General features: G+C 41.1%; 2 protein-coding genes across 2 annotated transcripts; one reads left to right on the top strand and one right to left on the bottom strand.

Annotated features, from left to right (window-relative positions):
• The first annotated feature begins 865 nt into the window (after positions 1-865).
• On the top strand, positions 866-9350 carry csgalnact2 (chondroitin sulfate N-acetylgalactosaminyltransferase 2). The gene is made up of 8 exons (XM_061086674.1): positions 866-967; positions 3430-4275; positions 4374-4590; positions 5612-5713; positions 5798-5976; positions 6069-6163; positions 6265-6346; positions 7282-9350. Exons 2-8 carry the CDS (start codon positions 3624-3626, stop codon positions 7572-7574), a joined length of 1620 nt encoding a protein of 539 aa, XP_060942657.1. The 5' UTR covers positions 866-967; positions 3430-3623; the 3' UTR covers positions 7575-9350.
• sec23ip (SEC23 interacting protein) lies at positions 9282-20217 on the bottom strand. The gene is made up of 18 exons (XM_061086672.1): positions 20027-20217; positions 16988-17511; positions 15843-16050; positions 15402-15595; positions 15128-15217; positions 14910-15030; positions 14473-14562; positions 14243-14384; positions 13597-13805; positions 13409-13506; positions 13040-13210; positions 12703-12798; positions 12462-12617; positions 12218-12373; positions 11546-11648; positions 10887-11069; positions 10637-10799; positions 9282-9756 (listed from the first exon to the last, which is right to left on the bottom strand). Exons 1-18 carry the CDS (start codon positions 20157-20159, stop codon positions 9675-9677), a joined length of 2919 nt encoding a protein of 972 aa, XP_060942655.1. The 5' UTR covers positions 20160-20217; the 3' UTR covers positions 9282-9674.
• Between the last annotated feature and the right edge of the window lie 61 nt (positions 20218-20278).

The raw sequence follows: 20278 nt of genomic DNA, 5'->3' as shown, positions 1-20278 counted from the left end.
AATAAAGCAAATTAACAAATGGATACTTTGAATAGAGGCTGAAGAGAGCCTTTCCTAGTTTTCTTTATGCACCACAGTAATAATAGATCCCATGTTTGCACATTAAACAAGTGATGTGTCTCCTGTTGCAGTCTACGTCAGTGCTAATGCAACAGATAATGTTTCACCACAGGCAAGAGGTTTGTTTTACCTGTTTGGGAAATAAAGAGGCAAACAGAACAGAGCAAAGAAAAAGTAGTTACGTAATTATTAAGTTGTTCTCAAACATAATATACTCAAATCATAAGCTAAATGCAATATGTTTATACACATTGGTATATACTACTACAACATTAATTAAGTAACAAATAAAAAATACTGAAAAAAATAAATAGAAGGTAAATTATTTTATAATGAATAGGTAAAAAGATAATGAATAAAATAAAATAAATAATAAGGAAGTAAAGAAAATAGATAGTGAATCAAAAAGAATAAATGGTAAATAAATACAATTAATATATGGTGTATAAAATAGCTAAATAAAATAAATAATAAGGAAGTAAAGAAAATAGATAGTGAATCAAATAGAATAAATGGTAAATAAATACAATTAATATATGGTGTATAAAATAGCTAAATAAAATAAATAGAAAGTAAATGACAATGAAGAAAATAATAAGTAAATAGAATAAATCCACAATAAATACAATTAAGTTAAATAAATAGATAATAATCCAAAGAAAATACATATTAAAAGAAAAGAAAAATGATGTCAATAATCGAGTCATGATTAGGAACAAGGTTATTTACCATGTTTGATGACGACATTCCTTCCCAACATCCCATTGGCTACTTTTGACCGGAAGTACACTCCGACCCACTCTGGTCTCTGCTCCGTGGCATCTGCATCACAAGCTGCTGCCTGCGCTGGTTTCCGCTCCGAGCTGCTGCTGTGAGGCCACACAGGGACGGACACACACAGCGACATGTGAGTTATTGTTTTTATGGCCGATCTAATTCATCAACAGGCCGCATAACAACCGAGAAATAACATGAAAGCGAAGTGTAGCTCCTAACATCGCTAAGCTAGCTGCTGAACCGTGGCCATATCCGGCTCGGGTCCTTCAAACTAAGAGTTCACGACATGAAGGAGATGAGGATTTTCAGAGGGACGGTGCGATAAAGATTACACAGTTGAAGTACTTACAATGACAACAATTGTGTGTGTGACAAACCGTGTGTGTTGAATATAAACCTCACTGTGTGTATTTGTCCTTCATATGATAAATTACGACTTAGATGTTCAATCAGGCTTCATTCTCCATTAACCATAAACATGTGGGATGTTTAATAATCCAGGAACAGTGATGTTCCTCTGATGATGTGGATTTAAAACAGCTCTACTGCATTCATCTTTATCCTTGTTGACTGCAAACAAATAAGGCAAAGCTGTAACCTGTAAATCATTCTCTGTAAATGTCTGACTTATGACAAGCAGGAGTTTTCATGTGAAATCTTCTCTGCGCATGTTACCCACACTGTAAGCTGTGTGGCTTTAGAAGTCACAGAGATAACTGATCTAAAGTCAGTAAGCAGAAGTTCTCCATCGCAGCTCAGTACAAACATCGACTCCAGTGTGTTACAGACATGGTGCATGGCTCTAGCTGTTTCTCTCATGGATTGAATTCTGCAGAACTTTTCACTTTAAGTGTCTCATAATGTTGCAAAATACAGTATCACTTCCTTTATGGAGTTGTGAAGGTATTCTGCATTAAAACAGCATAACAATCTTTTCTTAAAGTGCAGGTTTTGTTACTGGCTCTTCCCCTTTTAAACTGCTTAAAACCTTTTGATCAAGCAGAATTTCTCTTTGGTACATTATATTTATATGCAGTAGTTGGGATCTCATAAATATCTTATCCCACAAGCTTTATTAAGTATTTTATATTAGCTTTAGGCAAGTTAATATTGGAACAACACCAGGAGTTCTTTATGTTTTTTGGCTTTAAACTCTTCTTTTCCAGATGCGACGCCAATCAAACCAGCGCTGTCACTATTTAATTAGAAAGATGTATCTGGATTTGTTAACTACCTTAGGTGTTTGAAATATTTGAGTAATGTTTTCCAACTCTGGCACCTTCGACTCAGAACCCTGCTGGTTTTTCATTACTGCTGTCTGAGGCTGATTTACACCTGTGAGCTCAGGTGAAGTCTGCTGGTGCCAGGACAGAAGAGAACACCATTACTCAATGAGCCGAGGCCTGGAGCTGTAGGTTTGTGTGACCTTCGTGGAACAACAGTGCCCAGTATGTGGTGGTATGAAGTGTAAAAGCCCCAGACCTCCAGATTCTTATTTGGATCTCTACCAAATTGCACACACTCATGAATATCAGACCCCTAAACATGTCTGATTTCTTTCATCAAGATCCGTGAATTATTATTTGAGAACTGTACAGAAGTGATGAAAAACTCTATCTTACAAGTTAACGAAAGTTTATGAGAAAGTCTGTACAACAAATCTTAATGTTTTTTTTTCTTGGGCCATGTCCCACCCCTCCACAAGTGTTCATGGAAATCGGTTGAGTAGTTTTTGCGTAATCATGCAAACTAACAAACAAATAAAGATAAAAACTTAACCTCCTTGGTGGAGGTAATGAAATCCTTATCAGGAAAGCTATTCCTGAATACTGTGGTAGTTTTTCTCCTCATCTTACATTCTTCTATTCTACCTGTGTCCCCTTGGCTTTTCCATTTAATTAACTAGATCTTGCACTTGCCTGCACTCCTGAGATCCTATATTTTTTTATCATATTCTTTCTTTTCTATTTTCATACATCTTTTAAATTTTATTTAGTTTCTTATCGTATTTATTTCCTTTACTTTTACATATTATTCTTAAAATCTCTTCTCTTCTCAATTTTTAATTAAATAATAATAAAAAAAAGATCATCTAAACTGTGTGTGAACCACTTTGAGCTGCATTTCTTTTATGAAAGGTGCTTTATACAAATAAAATTATTATAATTATTTATTTTTATTGGGCAGCTGTTCTGGGGCGTGTGGTGCCTTTATTTTGAAGAGGACACTGTTTAACCGGAAGTCATTGTTATTATCTTGCCGGTTGTTAATCTCGCCCACCTCCTCTGTACTGTTGTTTCGCTCAGAGCTCGTCTCCGTGTGCAAACGAGGACAGACCAGGTGAAGCTTATTCTGCATGTGTGTGTTTCTGGGAGTGAATCTGTAAAACGTGAAATCTCTGTAGATGTTGCACATGTTGTTACAGACACATGTTTCAATGTTTTATTTATTGATTGAATGGAATTTGTCAGTCAGTGGCAGGTTGGTTAATTACAAAGGTGGAGTGAATGGAAACACACAGTGTTAATTCACAAAGTGTTTTGTCTGATTGTCTGCTGATCTCCACTGTCTTACTGTGATTGGTTTTGTCAGGTGATCATCTCCTGGATTAACACAGGACTAATGTATGAGGATCCACTGGAGCCCAGAGCCGGGACCTTCACAATAAAACAACATCGATGGATTCTCCAGATCTCTAAGCGGCTGTGCTCAAGCATGTCATCAGTAATGTGATCTGCGGGTAAAGGGAATGCAGACTTATCGACTCTAGCTTGTATGTGAGCGGGATGGCCAGGCGGGGGTTGCCGCTCCAGGGCCGCGTCCGCTGGCTCTTCCTGGGGCTCTTCCTGCTGCTGGTGCTGCTGCTGTTTGCGTACCTGCTGGAGTGCACCCCCCCAGCGGACGTCAGCCTGGCACTGCCTGGCCTGGCAGGGGAGACCTACAGCAAGGAGTACTACCAGGCCCTGCTGCAGGAGCAGGAGGAGCGCCACTCGAGCCGCGCCGCCAGCCTCAAGCGCCAGATCGCCCAGCTCAAGCAGGAGCTGCAGGACATGAGCGAGAAGCTGAAGCTCCTGCAGGACAAGAAGGAGCCGCCGGGGGTGCAGGGCCTGGCGGAGACCAAGGACCAGGAGCCGGGAGATCTGCTGGAGTACCTGCACTCTCAGATCGACAAGGCCGAGGTCAACACGGGGGCACGGCTGCCCAGCGAGTACGCCCTGGTGCCCTTCGAGAGCTTCACCTCGTCCAAGGTGTATCAGCTGGAGATGGGGCTGACTCGACACCCGGAGGAGAAGCCTGTACGCAAGGACCGGCGGGACGAGCTGGTGGAGGTCATCGAGGCGGCGCTGGACATCATCAACAACCCAGACGAGGAGGACGGCGTGGAGGACGACGTGCCGATGCAGAGACAAATGTACACAGAGGTTCACTTTACTGAGGGTAAGACACAGGCACACACCACCTGACTCGAGACAGACGAGTGAAGCTGACGTGTTCTCTCTGGGAAGTATTGTTGTTTATTTGATTTTCTTTGACAGGACTGTACAGGACAGAGCGAGACAAAGGGACGCTGTACGAGCTCTTCTTCGCCAAAGAGGATTCCAGCAGCTTCCGTCACGTGACGCTCTTCAGGCCTTTTGGGCCTTTAATGAAAGTCAGGAGCACATCTGTGGAAACGTCAGGAATGATAATCAACATCATCGTGCCGCTGTCGGGCAGAGTAGAAACCTTCTCTCAGTTCTTGCACAACTTCAGGTGAGAGTGAATCCCTCCCCGTCAGCCCTGGCGTGATCCAGCACGTTCAGGATGACTTTGCATTCATGCATGAGGACTTGATTTTCCACTTTCCCCGTGAAATGAGATGCAACAATATCACAAACATCATGTACCTCGGTAAGCTTGGTGCACCGGTCATCTTACCATCCTCTAAGAACAGGAAACCATCATTAATGTTAGCTTTACATTAACACACAAGTCATTTTATCAAGTGGTAATCGCTAAAACCGTTTTAGGACCACTGAACCATTATTAAGTTATGTTATCTGAATTTATAAACAACTAAACATAGTTTTCTCGGGTTCACGCCATCACATAACCTTATCTGACTTGCTATATTAAATATTGAGCTTATAAGGTTCAGAATAATCATTTTGCAAAGAGCACATTTAGTATATCCTCACTTCAGAGGATGAGCCACTGCTATGTCCCACACTGGTATCCACTTTTTACCTGGACTGGCTTATTTAAACCATATATATTCATTTATGGAGTATAATTAATTAATGAAGGTAATTAATTTACGCAATATACCAATATATGTGTTCTAATCGAGGGTTGACGAGCTGTCTTTCCCATTTTTGATTCATCTGTGTGGAGCAGAGAGCTGAAAAACATCCGTACGTATCAAGCGATCCGGGAACACACATTTAACAATCTGAAAATAAACCAAGATTGTCAAAAAAAGGAGAACAGACATTTGGAGGAAGCTGTTCGAAAGCCAACATAAGTCTGTGAAGTGGTAGTGAAAATCTGTTCTTAAAATATTAATATGTATTCCGTTTGCGATGTGAGCACAAAACTGTTTTAACATTTGCACAAATTACTTGATATTTGTGTGTGGATTTGAAAACACATTCGTAAAGTTACACACAATTCATTGATTGCATTTGCAAATCTTATTTTTCACGTGGAGATCATGTGACCATTTTGACCATTTCTCCATATTACATTGCTCTTGTAAATAATGTATAAACTAATGTATAAAACGTGTTTCCAGGGAGGTGTGCATCCAGCAGGACAGACGAGTACATCTCACCGTGGTGTATTTCGGGCAGGACGGTCTTCAGGAGGCAACGTCGTCTTTGGAAAAAATGTCAAGGTTGGTCGCCTCACCGAGAACGAGCTTTTCATGATGTGCTACGTTTTATGCAAAACAGTTCAATGGACATTTAAATATCGCCAGGGAGGAGAACTTCTCCAATTACACTCTGATCCCCGTGGACGAGGAGTTCTCCCGAGGCCGGGGTCTGGACATCGGAGCTCACGCCTGGAAGAAAGGCGACGTGTTGATGTTTTTTTGTGACGTGGACATCCACTTCACTCTGGAGTTCCTGTACTCCTGTCGTCTCCACACTGCACCGAGTAGGTTATTATAATATTAGTCCTCACATCTATTACATTTATTGTCTTTTGTGTTCAGGTTGAGTGAAGATGAATGTGTTTCTGTGTTATAGATAAGAAAGTATTTTATCCAGTGGTGTTCAGTCTGTACAATCCTGCCATAGTCTATGGAAATTTGGAGCTGGCTCCACCTCATGAACTCCAACTGGTGAGGACGTTCACATTATCTCTGATGTGTGTAGAATTATGAGAAAGTTAAATTCTGTCATTTTCAAATGTTGGTTTAAGTGATCGTCTCTTTTCAAACAGATTCACAAAAAGGATGCTGGATTCTGGAGAGACTTTGGGTTTGGAATGACGTGTCAGTATCGCTCGGATTTCCTAAATATTGGTGAGCACTGATCATTTCTCAACACTCAACAGTAGAATCATAATCAGCTTTTGAGTCTTTTTTTTTTTTTAAACATATATATATTGGTTTTATACAATTTTATACATTTACATCAATTTACATACATACAAGAACCTTCCCCAAACCCTGAACATATGGCAGCATAAAAGGACAAAAAATAATACAAATATCACAAAAATTGCAAAAATATGAATACAACATAAATTCAAGGACAAAAAATTACAATGAAAATACTAATTTAGTTTAAGCTAAATTATACATATATATATATAAGTAAAATAAAATACAGTCACAAACATGGAACAGAGCACAGCACACATTCCTCACAACAGATTAGTCACTTCACATTTCCAATGCCTCTTCAATGTCACCATTCTTAACAAAGTCCAAAAACATCTCCCAGATACTGTCAAATTGAGAAGCTTTCTTCCTAACTACATATGTTAACTTCTCAAGAGCCAAACTCGACGTTAAGTTTTTTAACCAGTGGCCTAGAGAGGGGCAACGAACATTCTTCCACGACAGAGCTATTGTAACACCGAACTCCAAAATCTCCTCACATTCCCACAAACAGTGGTATAAAGTACCTTGATGAATATTGCACTTATATCATCCATCAGGCATATTAGGATCAAACTTGTTTAACTTCACAGGTGTGATGTATGTTCTCATTATCCAATTATATTGTATTAATTTCAGTCAGGTGTTAATGGTTTGAGTACCTTTTATATTATACCCCAATCCTCCACTGAAATGTCCTCTTGTGAGTCCCCTATCCACTGCTGTCTCTTACTTTCAGAGTTGTCTTTATGGTTTTCCACCATTATGTTATATAATTGAGTAACCAGCCCTTTGCTGGAACATGTTTTTGTAGAAAATAGTCATTTAACGTTTTTTTGCGAATCTCCCTGCAGGAGGGTTTGACCTGGAGGTGAAAGGCTGGGGTGTGGAAGACGTCCACTTGTACAGGAAGTATCTCCGGAGCGACCTGATCGTGATCCGCACGCCGGTGTCCGGCCTCTTCCACATGTGGCACGAGAAGCAGTGTGCGGACGAGCTGACGCCCGAGCAGTACCGCATGTGCATCCAGTCCAAAGCCATGAACGAGGCCTCCCACCCCCACCTGGGCATGCTGGTTTTCCGCGAGGAGATCGAGGCTCATCTTCGCAAGCAGGCCTTCAAGACGCAGAGCAAAGCGCAGGACTGAGCGAGCCGCTAACCAACCCAGCGTCAATCCAGTGTTAAAGACTGAGGTGACGACCCGGACGCGTCACGGCAAAGACATGTTTACATTGATCCTTCTGCGTTTCACCGCACACAGTTGTAGACAAATGAATGTACAGAGATGAGCTGATCAAACTCTACAACATGGTACAAGTCTTATTGCAGAGTTACAGCAGCTTCAAGAGTACATGATTAAATCAAGGATATCAAACCTGCTGGAGGAGAAGTTACACACGTTCAATAAGTGATGCATCTCCTGGATTTAAGCTTTTGTTGCTTTTAACATTTCATTTCAATAAGCACGCAGTTGTTAAAGGAGACATATTATACTCCTATTCAGGCTTGTCTTTTTAATCTGGGTTATAAACGGTTTACTTGCTCTTCTATTGACGCATCACTGTTCTCATACTTTCCATTGCTTCTGCTCCTCTCTTCAGTTCTGTCTGAAACGCTTTTGATTGGTCAGACCCTTCCAGAGCCTGAAGGAAATGTCAGCCTCCGCTTTCTCTTTCCTGGCATTGTAAGGAGGCGGGGCTAACCCTGAGGCATCGTCACATGACATCATGATGATGGCGACGTGTCTTTTTGAGGGGAGACGACCTTTGACCTGCACAAAAAAACTACATACAGTAACAGACAAGAGGAGAGAAAACTGAAAAAACACATTATGTCTCCTTAAACGTGGTACACAAACTTCTCATTAATTCATCCGACGTGGTTCCAGCAAAGCACCTGATGATCAGCCGGTTTCTTCTTCATGTTGATTTTCTCTGCGGCTGAAAATGACGTCAGAAAAAAAGATGTCAGCTGTTTTAGATGATTTGTGTTTTCCAAGAAAACATGCCAGCTGTCACGGGTTCGAGTGGAAAGGAAAAAGTTGTGATTACCTAATTAAATAAAAGTTCCTTTGAATCTCAACTTTTAGATACAACCAATCTTCCACTTAACACAGTGTTGTATGAGCAGTTGTAAATGGAGCCATATTGTTCTGTTCGTAGTTAATATGTGTTAATATATACACAGGTTGTCTCAGACTGACAGTGAGATTAAAAAGGGACCTTTTTTCTTTGTGTTTTGAATGTGACGTGTCGGTCACTATCTTCCTTTTGTCTGATGACAGTCATGTGTCGTCATGGGATCAGTAGAACAAAGGTGCATGCTGATTAACTAGTCGGAGAACCAGGGGCACAGATCTGCTCCCAGCATGCAGCGCTTTGATTTTCAGGACCGTCGACCAGTGTTATTGTCCGTTCGTTTCAGCTCTGTTGCAGCTCTATGATTTTAATACTGGACTGCAATTGAATGTTACAGCCACTCTTGTACATACTTTTCTAACACACTTCTGACTTGAATACATTTGTATTTACCTACATGCTTTAAGAGACAGGAAATGACTGTTTGAGTCCGTGCCGACGGCTGTAGGCTCTTTTTTTTAAATTCCATTTAATGAGGGAGGATGTTTACAGCTGAACGGTTCAATCACAGAGCACAGCTGTCAGACAAGGGCTTTATTTTCCTCATAAAGAAAGCAGGTCATTCTCACATCTCATCCTGTACTGTAATTATTTTTAAAATCAATGTCTTTGCAGATATTACTGCTTTTTGTAGATAGTCTTCAAAGTCTCCTCGTCCTGCAGGAGAAACGTTACATGTCTTCCCCTCAGCAGTACACAACGATCCAAACAGCAAGAACATTGTGAAAGGAAATGATTTATTGACATTTTGGCCATGAAATAAAACATACAGAAGGCTGCAGTAACTGCTGCTGTGTCATTTCTTCTGTTGGCATTTGATTTAATTCACATATTCTCAGTAAACTTGACCCGTTCTATAATTTATACTATAAAAATGTAATATCAAACTTGTCAAGTGTCTGAAACTACCAGCTCATTCGTATATATTTCTTAATTTAAGACAAATGGTATAATACAATTGTATTATTCATCTGCATACAATTAACTACATGAATAGAAAATAAAAGAGGAAAGATTTGAGAAAGAATCAAAATCCCGGAGAACTGACATGAAATCAACCTAATGAGAGTTTCAGACGGGCTTCTTTTCATCTCAGGTACTTCATGTTGTTAATGTATGAGTTGTTCTGGATGGATCCCCATGGTGTTGTAGATCTCTTTGAGGATGAGCAGAGCAGTGTCTTCAGATTGCCTGGAAAATAAGAAAGGGGGTTACTGTAGAAGCTTCACCATCATCTGCTACTAGGTGAAGTGGTTGAGCTACAGATGCAATTGGGAATCAGCCATTGTGGATTTTATGTAAGGCCTTTCATTTGAAAAGCCCCCACACTCAGTGTTGAGAAAGAAAATTAGCAGAAGAAAAGAAATATGATTATTTAAAACACATCCTACATTATCTGTTGTCAAATCTGACTGATGGCAATTTGGAAGATGGCTGCAAGAAATTATTATTGTTACCTCCACCAAAGAGGTTCTGATTTTACCCCTATCCGGATTTTCACAAAACTTGGTGGAAGGATGTGCTATGGTAGTATTAGTAGCCATTAAGATTTGGTGCAGATCCAGGAATTTGTTATCACTTTCTTTACCATCCCCAGAGAGTTTTCAAAATATTCACTGTTTTTCAAGAAAATCATTCATGGATCTTGATGAAAACAATCAGGCAGAATTAGGTAAAAGTATCAGTGTGTGAAATGTGGTGCAGCTTGATTAAATTTAAGGCTGTCCTAGTAAATTAAATGAATCATTTGACCTATAAAACATTGTTTCCCAAAGCCCAATCTGTTGTCTTCAAATGACTTGTTTTCTCAGACTGTTACAAACCCAAATATATTTATATTACTTAAACGTAACTCAGCAAATTCTCAAATTTCACAAAATCAATACACTTTTTGCTAAAGTAATGATTTCTATGATTTCTACTTCATCATAGAGTGGCTGATTAATTCCTTTCTCAATCAACATTTAAAATCAACAAATCATTTTGGTTTCAATTGGAGGAACTAATCATTTGTAATCTTTTTTAACATGTGCAATGGTAAAAAGCCAGAATGAAATAGGGAGCTCTGTACCAGTAGCAGAGATGACTCTGGAGGGCAAACAGGTACTCGTTGAAACTCTCGATGGGCTTCTCCTGCAGCACGTAGTCGATGCGATTCCCTCCGTTCAACATCCCGATCTTCACCTGAGGCTCCTCTTCTCTCTGAGGCTCAGGGCTCTCTGTGATCTTGTGCTCTGTGGGAAATCAGAAATCCAGTCATAAATCTGGAACACAATACAGAAATCACTCACACTGAAGAGTCTTGAATCAGGGAAGCTCACCCTCCTCCGCTTGCTTCTCCTGTTCTTCAATCTGATTTGCCACCATGGCCAGCTCGGCCTGCAGCTGGGCGGACGAGGTGTGAGCGCGGGCGAAGTCGTTGAGCGTCTGCCAGGCGCTCCTCAGGGAGGTGATGAAACCATGCTTCAGGTCTGAGCCCATCCTGGTGAGACTCTCCTTCAGCTCTGAAACACACAGATCCACAACTTGACCAATCTGCATGGAGAAATCTGCACAGTCACAAGCCTTTATAAAATATGCAAAAGTGACAAAGGTTATTACTTTACTTTTATTTTAGGTTATTTGACTTGTCTACAAAATGATACAACAGCAGCTTCTCTTCCTTTGCTTCATGTTTAAATTTTAGACAAGTGAAACTTCATTTTGTCCTTCAGCTTAAGTTAAACTCTGTGTATTTTTTGCCATAGTGTTGTGCAACAGCTAATGTAAGAATAGATTCTTTGTATTTCATCACCTCTCAGCTTAGGACAGCCCTCCCATAACTCTTTTAGGTTCTTGTGTAAGTCTCCCAGCTTCAAGTGAATTAAAGTTAATTAAAAGTGAATTAAAGTTAATTCACTTGAAGCATATTCAATATGTTATCAGCATTAAGACAACAGTGGTCAAGAAATCTGGGAAGATAAATGAGCGAGTGTCGTACCGAGATGAAGCCTCTTCCTTCCTTTGTGATGAGGGATCAAAACAGGCTTCAGGTCCAGGTCTGGTATGATCAAGGGCTCGATCCTGTAGGCCACAGGGTCCAACTAAAAGAAGAACGATTAGAGGGTTAAACATTAAGTGACATTGATGACTTGCCTCCGCCAAAGAGGTTATGTATTCACCGTGTCCAGTTTATTGTTTGTTTGCAGAATTACACAAAAACTACTAAACAGGTTTCCATAAAACTTCAATTTAACAGTGTAAGATCGGGCATTAACCAAGGAAATAATGCATAGATCTTGATGAAAGAAATCCGTCTATGAGTGTGCTGTTTAATTTAAGGGGACTGTTAGGCCTCGGCAGTGGTAGAGGATCAATTGAGTGCCATTCTAGTTTAATCTGTATTTTCATGCACACCAATTATCATTTGGGCAAGCAAGGTTTGGAGGAAATTTCATATATTTATGTGACAATAATACTAAATACTAAAAAACTCATATGAAACCGACTAAAGAATGATAGAGTTGATTGAATTGACTGAATAAATGCCTTTGAACAATCAAGAACGACATTAGCATGCTTCAAGTCAAGTGGGTGATTAACTTTTGAACATCTCCAGTTTCAGTAGCAGTGATTCCTTCTTTCAGGATGAACAGGTTATGGAGCAGCGTACCGGATGGTATATATTGAAGAACCCCTTGCACGTGGGCAGCTGGTACGACTCCTCGATGTTCTCCAGACCTCGGACTGTCAGGAACATGCCAATCGGAGAACCCAGAGCGAAGAAATTCATTGGCTCAAAGTCAAGATTGTGGTAGATCACTGACACCTGCAGAACAAAACCTCAGTGAGGTAATTGCTAAATAAAAAGATCTTTACAAACATCACCTCTCATTGTGTTTTGAAGTCACTTTTACCTGGCCAGTACCAACTTCAAAGTAATTGTAGTTTGCACTGGTGGAGGAGAAAGTGCTGCCAACAGGAAGCTTCTGCAGAGCGGCCTCAGGGAGAGCTTCAGCTGCTGGAGGCGGGGCCACAACCAGACTGAGCTCTTTGGCTTCTGCTTTCTTCTCCTGGGCATGACAGAGATGAATAAAGAGCACATCAGCAGGGCCATCACCACTGGTTTACAATCTGCACACACACACACACACTTGCCTGCTTGTTTAGTCTTTCTTTGACAAACTTGCTGATCTTTTTCCTGGGGCCCAGTGGGATTCCCATCTCCTTCAGGTCCTCAGCAGTGCACATGAGCTGAAAGAAAGGGACAAAATAAACTCAATCGCTATCTTCTGAGAATTACGTGAAGTTTAACACAAGAAAACAGCATTAGTTCTTACCAGACTTTTAATTATCAGCTTTCAAAAAGTCCCTCCATGACAAACCAGTGTTCTAATGTTATCTTACTTTTAAATTACATTTTCAAAATACATCACTTGGACTTGTTTTAAAAAAAACAAAATCTTAAGGGAAAAACATGATTTTTAAATCTTACAAAAGATTCACTGTCAATCTTCTCCTCATCAAAGGTGCTCATGTACTCGGACAGGCCCAGATTTTCCAGCATAGTAGAAAGTTCTTCACACTCCTCTTCGTCTTCTTTGGCCTCCTGTTCTACAGCCGGAGGAGCGACTGCATTACTTTCCTGTGTAACAGGGGCTGCCACCTGATAAGAGAAGAAGGACTTCCAATGATGTATTGCAACTGTATTTTGATCTGCGCCATTATGTACATTAGGAAACCAAAGATCTGAAAATGTTCATGATCAATTATAAGATGCATCACATACAGTGAGGAAATAAATAGACATATATAATAGAAGATGTGGTCCTGTGATTAGTTGTTAAATTAACTGTTGTATGACCTGTTTGGCGTCTCCATTAGAAGTGTGTATGACTGGCATGGCTGCTGCAAGAGAGCCATCCTTCTGATTAGAAAGCAGGTCGAAGAGAATCAGTGAACCTGTAAGAAGAGAAATCAAAACCACTTTGTAGAAAACAGAGGAGAAACAGAGAGAGCAGAGGTGCTGAAGCTACTGAACTGGTTTGGTACCTAAACTGTGTCCAGACACTGATATTCCTCCTCTGTAGTCTGGGTTCCTCATCAGGAACAGAGCATAAAGTCTATTAATCTCAAGGGCAACTGTGTCCATGATGGTCTGGCAGTACGTGGGACTGTTGTAGAACAGCACGTCTAATAAAGTCTCATTTGTAAAGTGACGTAACCGTCCAGTGCTGGGCAGGGTGATCTTCTTTATCCTCCTAAAAAGAGAAAGAAGTCTGGTTATGGTCTGTGTGTTCTTATTGTTAAAAGAAATCCTCTAACAAGTGTTATCTGCGTTGGTGCCACCAAAACACATCTGTTGTCTAACAGCTATTAAAAACAAACCAGTGCGTTACATTGTTGTTCCGGGTCACATGATCCGTCAGGACCATAAACACACTGTAGTTTATTTGAATCAATTTGAATCAATTTGAGTCAGACAGTATTCAAAGAACCAAAAGCATTGATGGTTTTCAATGGATTTGGTCGTCAGTCCTTTCATAAAACTGATGTTCTTCTAAACAATTAATGGATAACTGACTTATCTCGACTTAATGGATCCTGATGGACTGTTTATTGATCTGATATTTCAGATTCCTAAGATTTTATTTAAATTTTTAAAAAAACACACCCATGTAAACCTAACTCTCCTCACCTGTCCACCCCGGTGGCGTCTCCGTGCAGAGCCGTGTGCCACTGGACCGGTAGGAACTCCACCCTGCTGATGGCGTGCTCATCCACCGACTTCTTAAAGTGGCTGTGCAGTAGCTTCAGGGACACGCTGCGGAAGTCATCCACTGGAAGCGCAAGGATTTGAATTGTTTATTTCACAAAAAAATGGATTCACCAACACTGTCAAAGGGCATGACTGCATACGGAACTCACCGCACTCAACCATGCTCCTAAACCTCAGGTCACACACGGGACCGATTCCATGAACCATGAACACCAGGTGATCCACCTTGGGGAGCTCGCCTGGGAGAGATGCACGAGATGGAAATGTTCAATTTGATTTAACTCACGTGGTTACTGCTGACCACTTAACACACACAAACAAGTAGATCATTCTTATATTTACGACCAGATGTTAAAATACATATCACAGTTAAATATGAATCATTTTTCCTGTATAAAAACATACTAGTGGTTGGCACTTCCTCAAAAGTCCTTCGACATTACAGATCTCACTTTATAATTTCCTGACAATCCATTTTTCTCTGGAACTATCTGAGCTTCCCTGACAAATCTGTGAACTTGAAGTTTATTTCCATTATATGTTTTTGCTTCAATTTAGATTAAATTAATAAGAGGAGCTTCTCTACCATCAGGTACTTCGTCATTGTCGTCATCTACCCCTCTCTTCACTACTCTGGGTCGGGTCTGTCCATCCGGAGTTGTGCCCCACTCATCCGGTATGGAGGAAGGCTGAAACTGCACAATCACCTACAGAGGTAGAAAGAACCAGCGTCACCACTCATTCAATAAAAGTAAATGGATTAATCATCAAAAGACTTCAAATTAGCACAGAAAGTAGAGTAACCTTTGGATTATGCATGACAATGGTTTCTCCTGATGGGAACTCCAGTCGACGGTGCCACTGGTTTGTTGATACAGCTTTCTTATACTCTGCCTGTGCAAATAGACAAAAGTACACAATCAATATGTTACAACACAAAACTGTGCGTCAGAGAAAGTGCACGAACTGGGTGAGCAAATACAAATATTTAATTTGAAAGTAACAATGTCAGAATAAAGGATGTTTCGACATTTTGCAAACACATCTGTTTTTGGTCAAAAGCAGAAGTGACACAAACCTCCAGCTTCTCACTGAACTCTTCAGAGTAAGGGATGAATCGACTGTCCGAATCCCCTTTGTAGAACCAGCTACAGCGGCGGACCTCTGTGGGCTCCTCCTCCCAGTACACTGAGGTCCGCATGCGGTCGTAGAGCTGCACGTCATAGCGTCCTCCTTCTGTTCGCACTATCACATTCTCTGGATCTGGCTGAACTGAAAAGACAAAGAGGCCACAACCTCGTTAGAGCAGATCCCAGTATCACTGAGGTGTAAGAGCAGCAGCACTGTCAAGCCTGGATCAAAAAAACCTCATAATCCCAGAAGGAAATTTGCTGTGTTATGACTGCTTGACACAATAATGATAAACAATAAGTGAATAGAGAAATGTACATATGTATATATCCATAAACAGTCAGCATTATTGAATGTCTAGGCCTCCGGAGGTCCTCCATCGTCATACCTGAGTTGTACGTCTCCTCGAGCTGAAGGGAGTCGATGATGCTGAAGGGAAGCCAGACGCATTTGGACTCCACTAGTTTACAGTAGAACCAGTGAGGCTGTACAGGTTCATAGACATTGTACTGGTATTGCATCATGGGACCTGCGGGGACTACCGCTCCAGCAGTGGTGGGTGGAGGCGGAGGCCCTTGCATATGTGTGGGAGGAGGCTGAAAGAGAAGGGGGGAAATAATACTGATTAAAAAACATCCTTTTCATTAAGAATGGCTGTGTTTATATCTTCATTCTTAATACAATTCAAAGTACTGCATAGAATGCACTTCAGCAAAGCAAAACTAGCTAAGATTTTTCCTGGCAGTAGTGAAGCTTGCAACAGATGTGCCTTTGTCCCAGCTGACTTAGCCCATACCTTCTGGTCATGCTCGAAGCTAACAGGGTTCTGGAAGAGTTTTTTCAAAATCATGTCGGAGGTTCTAGGTGTAGCTATCACGCCCTGCCCGCTCATTGCTATTTTTGGAGTCCCCTCAAATTACTCAGAATTCAGTAAGCAGACATTAAATGTTTTAGCATTCGCCTCTCTGATTGCCCGCAGGCGTATCCTTCTACACTGGAAGCTGCCTAAACCCCCAGCAGAACAATCCTGGCCAACTGACCTAAAGTCATTCCTTAAATTAGAAAAAATCTAATTTTCACTCCGAGGTTCAACTGAGAAATTCTATACTACATGGCAACCTCTTATCTCATATTTCGACAATGTAGCTACAACTCCTACGGTGTAGGGGTGAACAACATATTATGTTATGCTGTTTTGTTTTGTTGTGTTCTGTTTATTTTTTTGTCCAGCTGTGCTCTTACATCAATGTGAATGTACAAATGTAAGGTGTTGATAAGATATTCTGTTTGAAAAGGGAAGACCAACTAGGGTGGGGGGTGGGATAATGTTATGTATGTTTTGTACTTGTTGGTTTGTTTGTTGTATGTTTTGTTTATTTGGTAAAAAAAAAACAAAAAAAAACATGCATCTATTTGTAAAGGTCATGTAACATGATATGATATGTTTCAAGAAACAGATTTATAAAAAAAACAACTTAATGAGTTAATCAAGTATCTGACGAACATAAGAGTCACATATAAGCTTGTACCTACCCTTGTGAATGTGGGTCCTGACATTGGGAATGTCTGAGGTGTCGAGCTGAGTGGGTAAGGATTCTGCTGTGGTGCGTGCTGTGGTGTGTGCATCAGCGTAGGGACCTCCGGAGCTGGCATGTAAGGACTGGCTTTGCTGCTGGTGGGGGTGTGTCGGTACGGGTTATGACTCTGTGGCTGCATCGCGGGAGGCGGTGGGGTCATTGTGGTGGGGGGAGGAGTGTGGCGTCCCATAGGGCTCTGGTAAACTGCGCCGCCGAACGCCGGAGTAGCGGGGTTCATGTGGGAGCCCATGTGTGGTTGATGGGGTGACGCCATGCCGATGCTGCTGGGAGCAGAGCCAGGGCCCATTGCTGTCGGAGCTGCGGACAGGGCCGGCGGCGGGTACGGCGACTGACCGATGGAGGCAAACGGGTCACTGCTGGTTACGGGGCTGGAGAAATAGTTGAATGTAGAAGGGGCGGGTCCATTCCCTGATGTCTGACCCAGGAAGCTGTCTTCTTCTCCGACCTCAGTGGCATCCTCTGATGGAGATGAAAACAGAGGAAATGTTCAAAGGTTGCAGCACATGTATCTGTGACGAACATGCTACACATTTTAATGATTAACAGTTTGCATGAACAGAATCTTTACAAATATTTAGTCACAGATGGGTGCATCAAATTGACATGGAAGGCTGAAACAAAAAACAAACACAACCATAGAAAAAAGAGAATGAAGAAAGCAACTGTGAGGGACAAAGACAAATGGAGAGAAGGAAAACAAAAGGGAAAGATTAAATACATCTATATGCCCACAAGTGTGGTAAAATGGACAACAACCTAAACGTTAATTATTTTATTTCAATAAACAGTTGTTCTCATCGTAGAAATTCCAACATCCTCGTGTGCTGGATCGAGACTTTGAGACTTTAAACATAAAAACCTGGTTCTGATTTTGACTTTGCTTCTGGCTCCGGATGTGAGGAAATGAAAGTCACCCATGACTTTTTGTCTTTATGCATTGTTTTCATTTTTGTGCAAAACGCGAGAGAGCGAGGTTCAGGAGCTGAAACTGTCCGGATTTAATATGCGTGACAAATGTCCTGAACTTTTCAAGCTTTTATTTTCCTGAGGATTTCAGTGCAAAAGCCATGTTTACAAGTTTACGGTAGAGCTTTTGAACCAGATTGATAACAGTGTATCTCATAATTACATGCGTCTCTGATGAAGTACATGTTAGTTTCAGGCTATTTGGGGTCTGGAAAAAACTATACGGCACTGATAAAATATTCAAGTTTATTTCCTTCATTGACCAAACATCAAATCTCAAATCTTGAATGAAAAGGAGCAGAAAGAAGAATAATCGTATAAAAACTGCTCCCCTTTCACAAGACATTAATCAGCAAAGCAATCATTTAATCTAAGAGCGTCACTGACCCATTTTAAGTTATACTCCACCGTCTTATCTTTATTGCCTGTGTGATAGTTGTGCTAGGCCAACCCAAGTGTCCACAGAGATGATGCTGGTGCAGAAGACATTTCTAATCTTTGACCAGGAGCTTCCTCCCTATTCCTAGGAACAGTCTGTGTCCAATTGGACAGCAAGAGATGGACATAAAGCCATTTAAGGACGAGGATGTGCCGATAGTGTGTAAGTGATGTGTGATATAGAAAATGCTGAGATGCACTGTACTCGTGTGAATGGTAAATCTGTGCTGTAGAGCATGTTGAGTGGACATGAAGACTGGGAAAGCTCTAAATAAATAAAGAGCATTAACCTCCAGCACTCTGAGCTTTCAACCAGACACGGTGTCCAGTCCATTATCAGTGTCAATACAATCAGTCTTCTTGACGTTTTGTCCCATTCCTATTAGTGGTGGGGGAAAAAATCGATTCTGTTCAGTATCGCGATATTTTGCGCCCGCGATTATATCGATACTGTAGCACAAAGTATTGCAATATTTAAAAAAATATATATTTATTTACAATTATATATGTAACAGCCCCTGGCTGGCAAAGCATGACGAGGAGAGTTTCAGAGTTTAAAAGATACCTAGTGTGTCTGCGGGAAAGGGTGTTCTCCACTGCAGGAGATATAGTAACGGCCCAGAGGAGCACTTTAACATCTGAGCATGTTGACCAACTCCTTTTTCTGAACAAAAATGCCAATATTCCCAAATGAATTTAACATTTTGGGTCATGACCTTGCAGGTCTCAATTTGATTGAAGCTCTAGGTTACCCTTATTTATATGATAGAGTTCAGTGTTCATGTGAGAGGTCTCCTATTCAGAAAATAATTACAAAGGTCCTGTGTCCTGAATGTTCAAGGACAAAGTTTTTGCACTACCCTTTCTTAGTTTTTGCACTTTGCAGTTAATGTGTAGAAGACAATGTTGTTCACAGAATTAAATGTGACATTTGAAGTGAGTTGAGCAGTCTTATTTTCCTCATTTTTTGTAATGCCTTTGAATAATATGGGGGACATGAATCGCAATAAATCGCAGAATCGAATCGCAATACTTGCAGTATCGCAATATATCGCAATACTATTGAATCGTGGCCCAAATATTGCAATACTATTGAATCGTCACATTTTTGCCTGTCCCACCCCTAATTCCTATGAATCCAATCCCATCCTCCCTCTGTATATGATACATTCAAACCTGTTTCCCATGTGCATTTAAAGGACAGTAATGAACACACTGAACATTAAGAAACACAGCAGGGAAAACAGTTATATGAACGTTTCTATAACTTTTAATTACATCCTTTTGGTGATTAAACCTGAGGATGTAGATGAATTGAAATGGCCCAGTGAAGACTTTGGAGGACATGTTTTGATGATGTGTTTCTGTCCATCCTCTTCAGACAGGAACACACAAGACAGTGGGAGCACAACACACCCGCTGACAGTTAACACAACCGGCCTGACAAACTCACACACTTTATATCTACTTCTAAACACTAAAGAACAGCTGACAGCAGCACAGGTAACCCGCTTAGCTAGCTAGCTTAGCCTGCTGAGGACGGAGCTAATGGTCGGACGTGTCCTCTCACCTCCTGACAGCACCGCCGGGCTGGAGGCCATGCTCACGGGCATGAAGGGCAGGTTGAAGTTAAACTCCGGAGCGGCGTTGAATAGTAAGTTCGCCCCGGAGTTGGAAGCATTATTGTTTTTTCTATCTGCCATTTTCCCCTAGAATTACACGTAGCCACTACCGGAGCAGGCGAGCAGCGGAGGTGCAGCTCTGCCAACAGAGCGGACTCAGACTTCACTGATCTCCAAAGCATCAGCCGCAGCAACTAACG

The sequence above is a fragment of the Limanda limanda genome, chromosome 15 (genome assembly GCF_963576545.1).
Source record: "Limanda limanda chromosome 15, fLimLim1.1, whole genome shotgun sequence".
Taxonomy (NCBI): Eukaryota; Metazoa; Chordata; class Actinopteri; order Pleuronectiformes; family Pleuronectidae; genus Limanda; species Limanda limanda.
The sequence above is the reverse complement of the archived record's forward strand: the minus strand, read 5'-3'. Positions and strand labels throughout refer to the sequence as shown.

Bases quoted from the DNA above. Each gene is read 5' to 3' on its own strand.
- sec23ip (XM_061086672.1), bottom strand. From the start codon at position 20,159: ATGGCAGATAGAAAAAACAATAATGCTTCCAACTCCGGGGCGAACTTA. The intron at 15,218-15,401 runs GTTTGTGTCACT...CTATTTGCACAG, and splicing joins AGTTCAGTGAGAAGCTGGAG to GCAGAGTATAAGAAAGCTGT. The intron at 13,211-13,408 runs GTCATACAACAG...TTCTCTTATCAG, and splicing joins CTAATGGAGACGCCAAACAG to GTGGCAGCCCCTGTTACACA.
- csgalnact2 (XM_061086674.1), top strand. From the start codon at position 3,624: ATGGCCAGGCGGGGGTTGCCGCTCCAGGGCCGCGTCCGCTGGCTCTTC. The intron at 4,591-5,611 runs GTGAGAGTGAAT...ACGTGTTTCCAG, and splicing joins CAGTTCTTGCACAACTTCAG to GGAGGTGTGCATCCAGCAGG. The intron at 5,977-6,068 runs GTAGGTTATTAT...TCTGTGTTATAG, and splicing joins TCGTCTCCACACTGCACCGA to ATAAGAAAGTATTTTATCCA.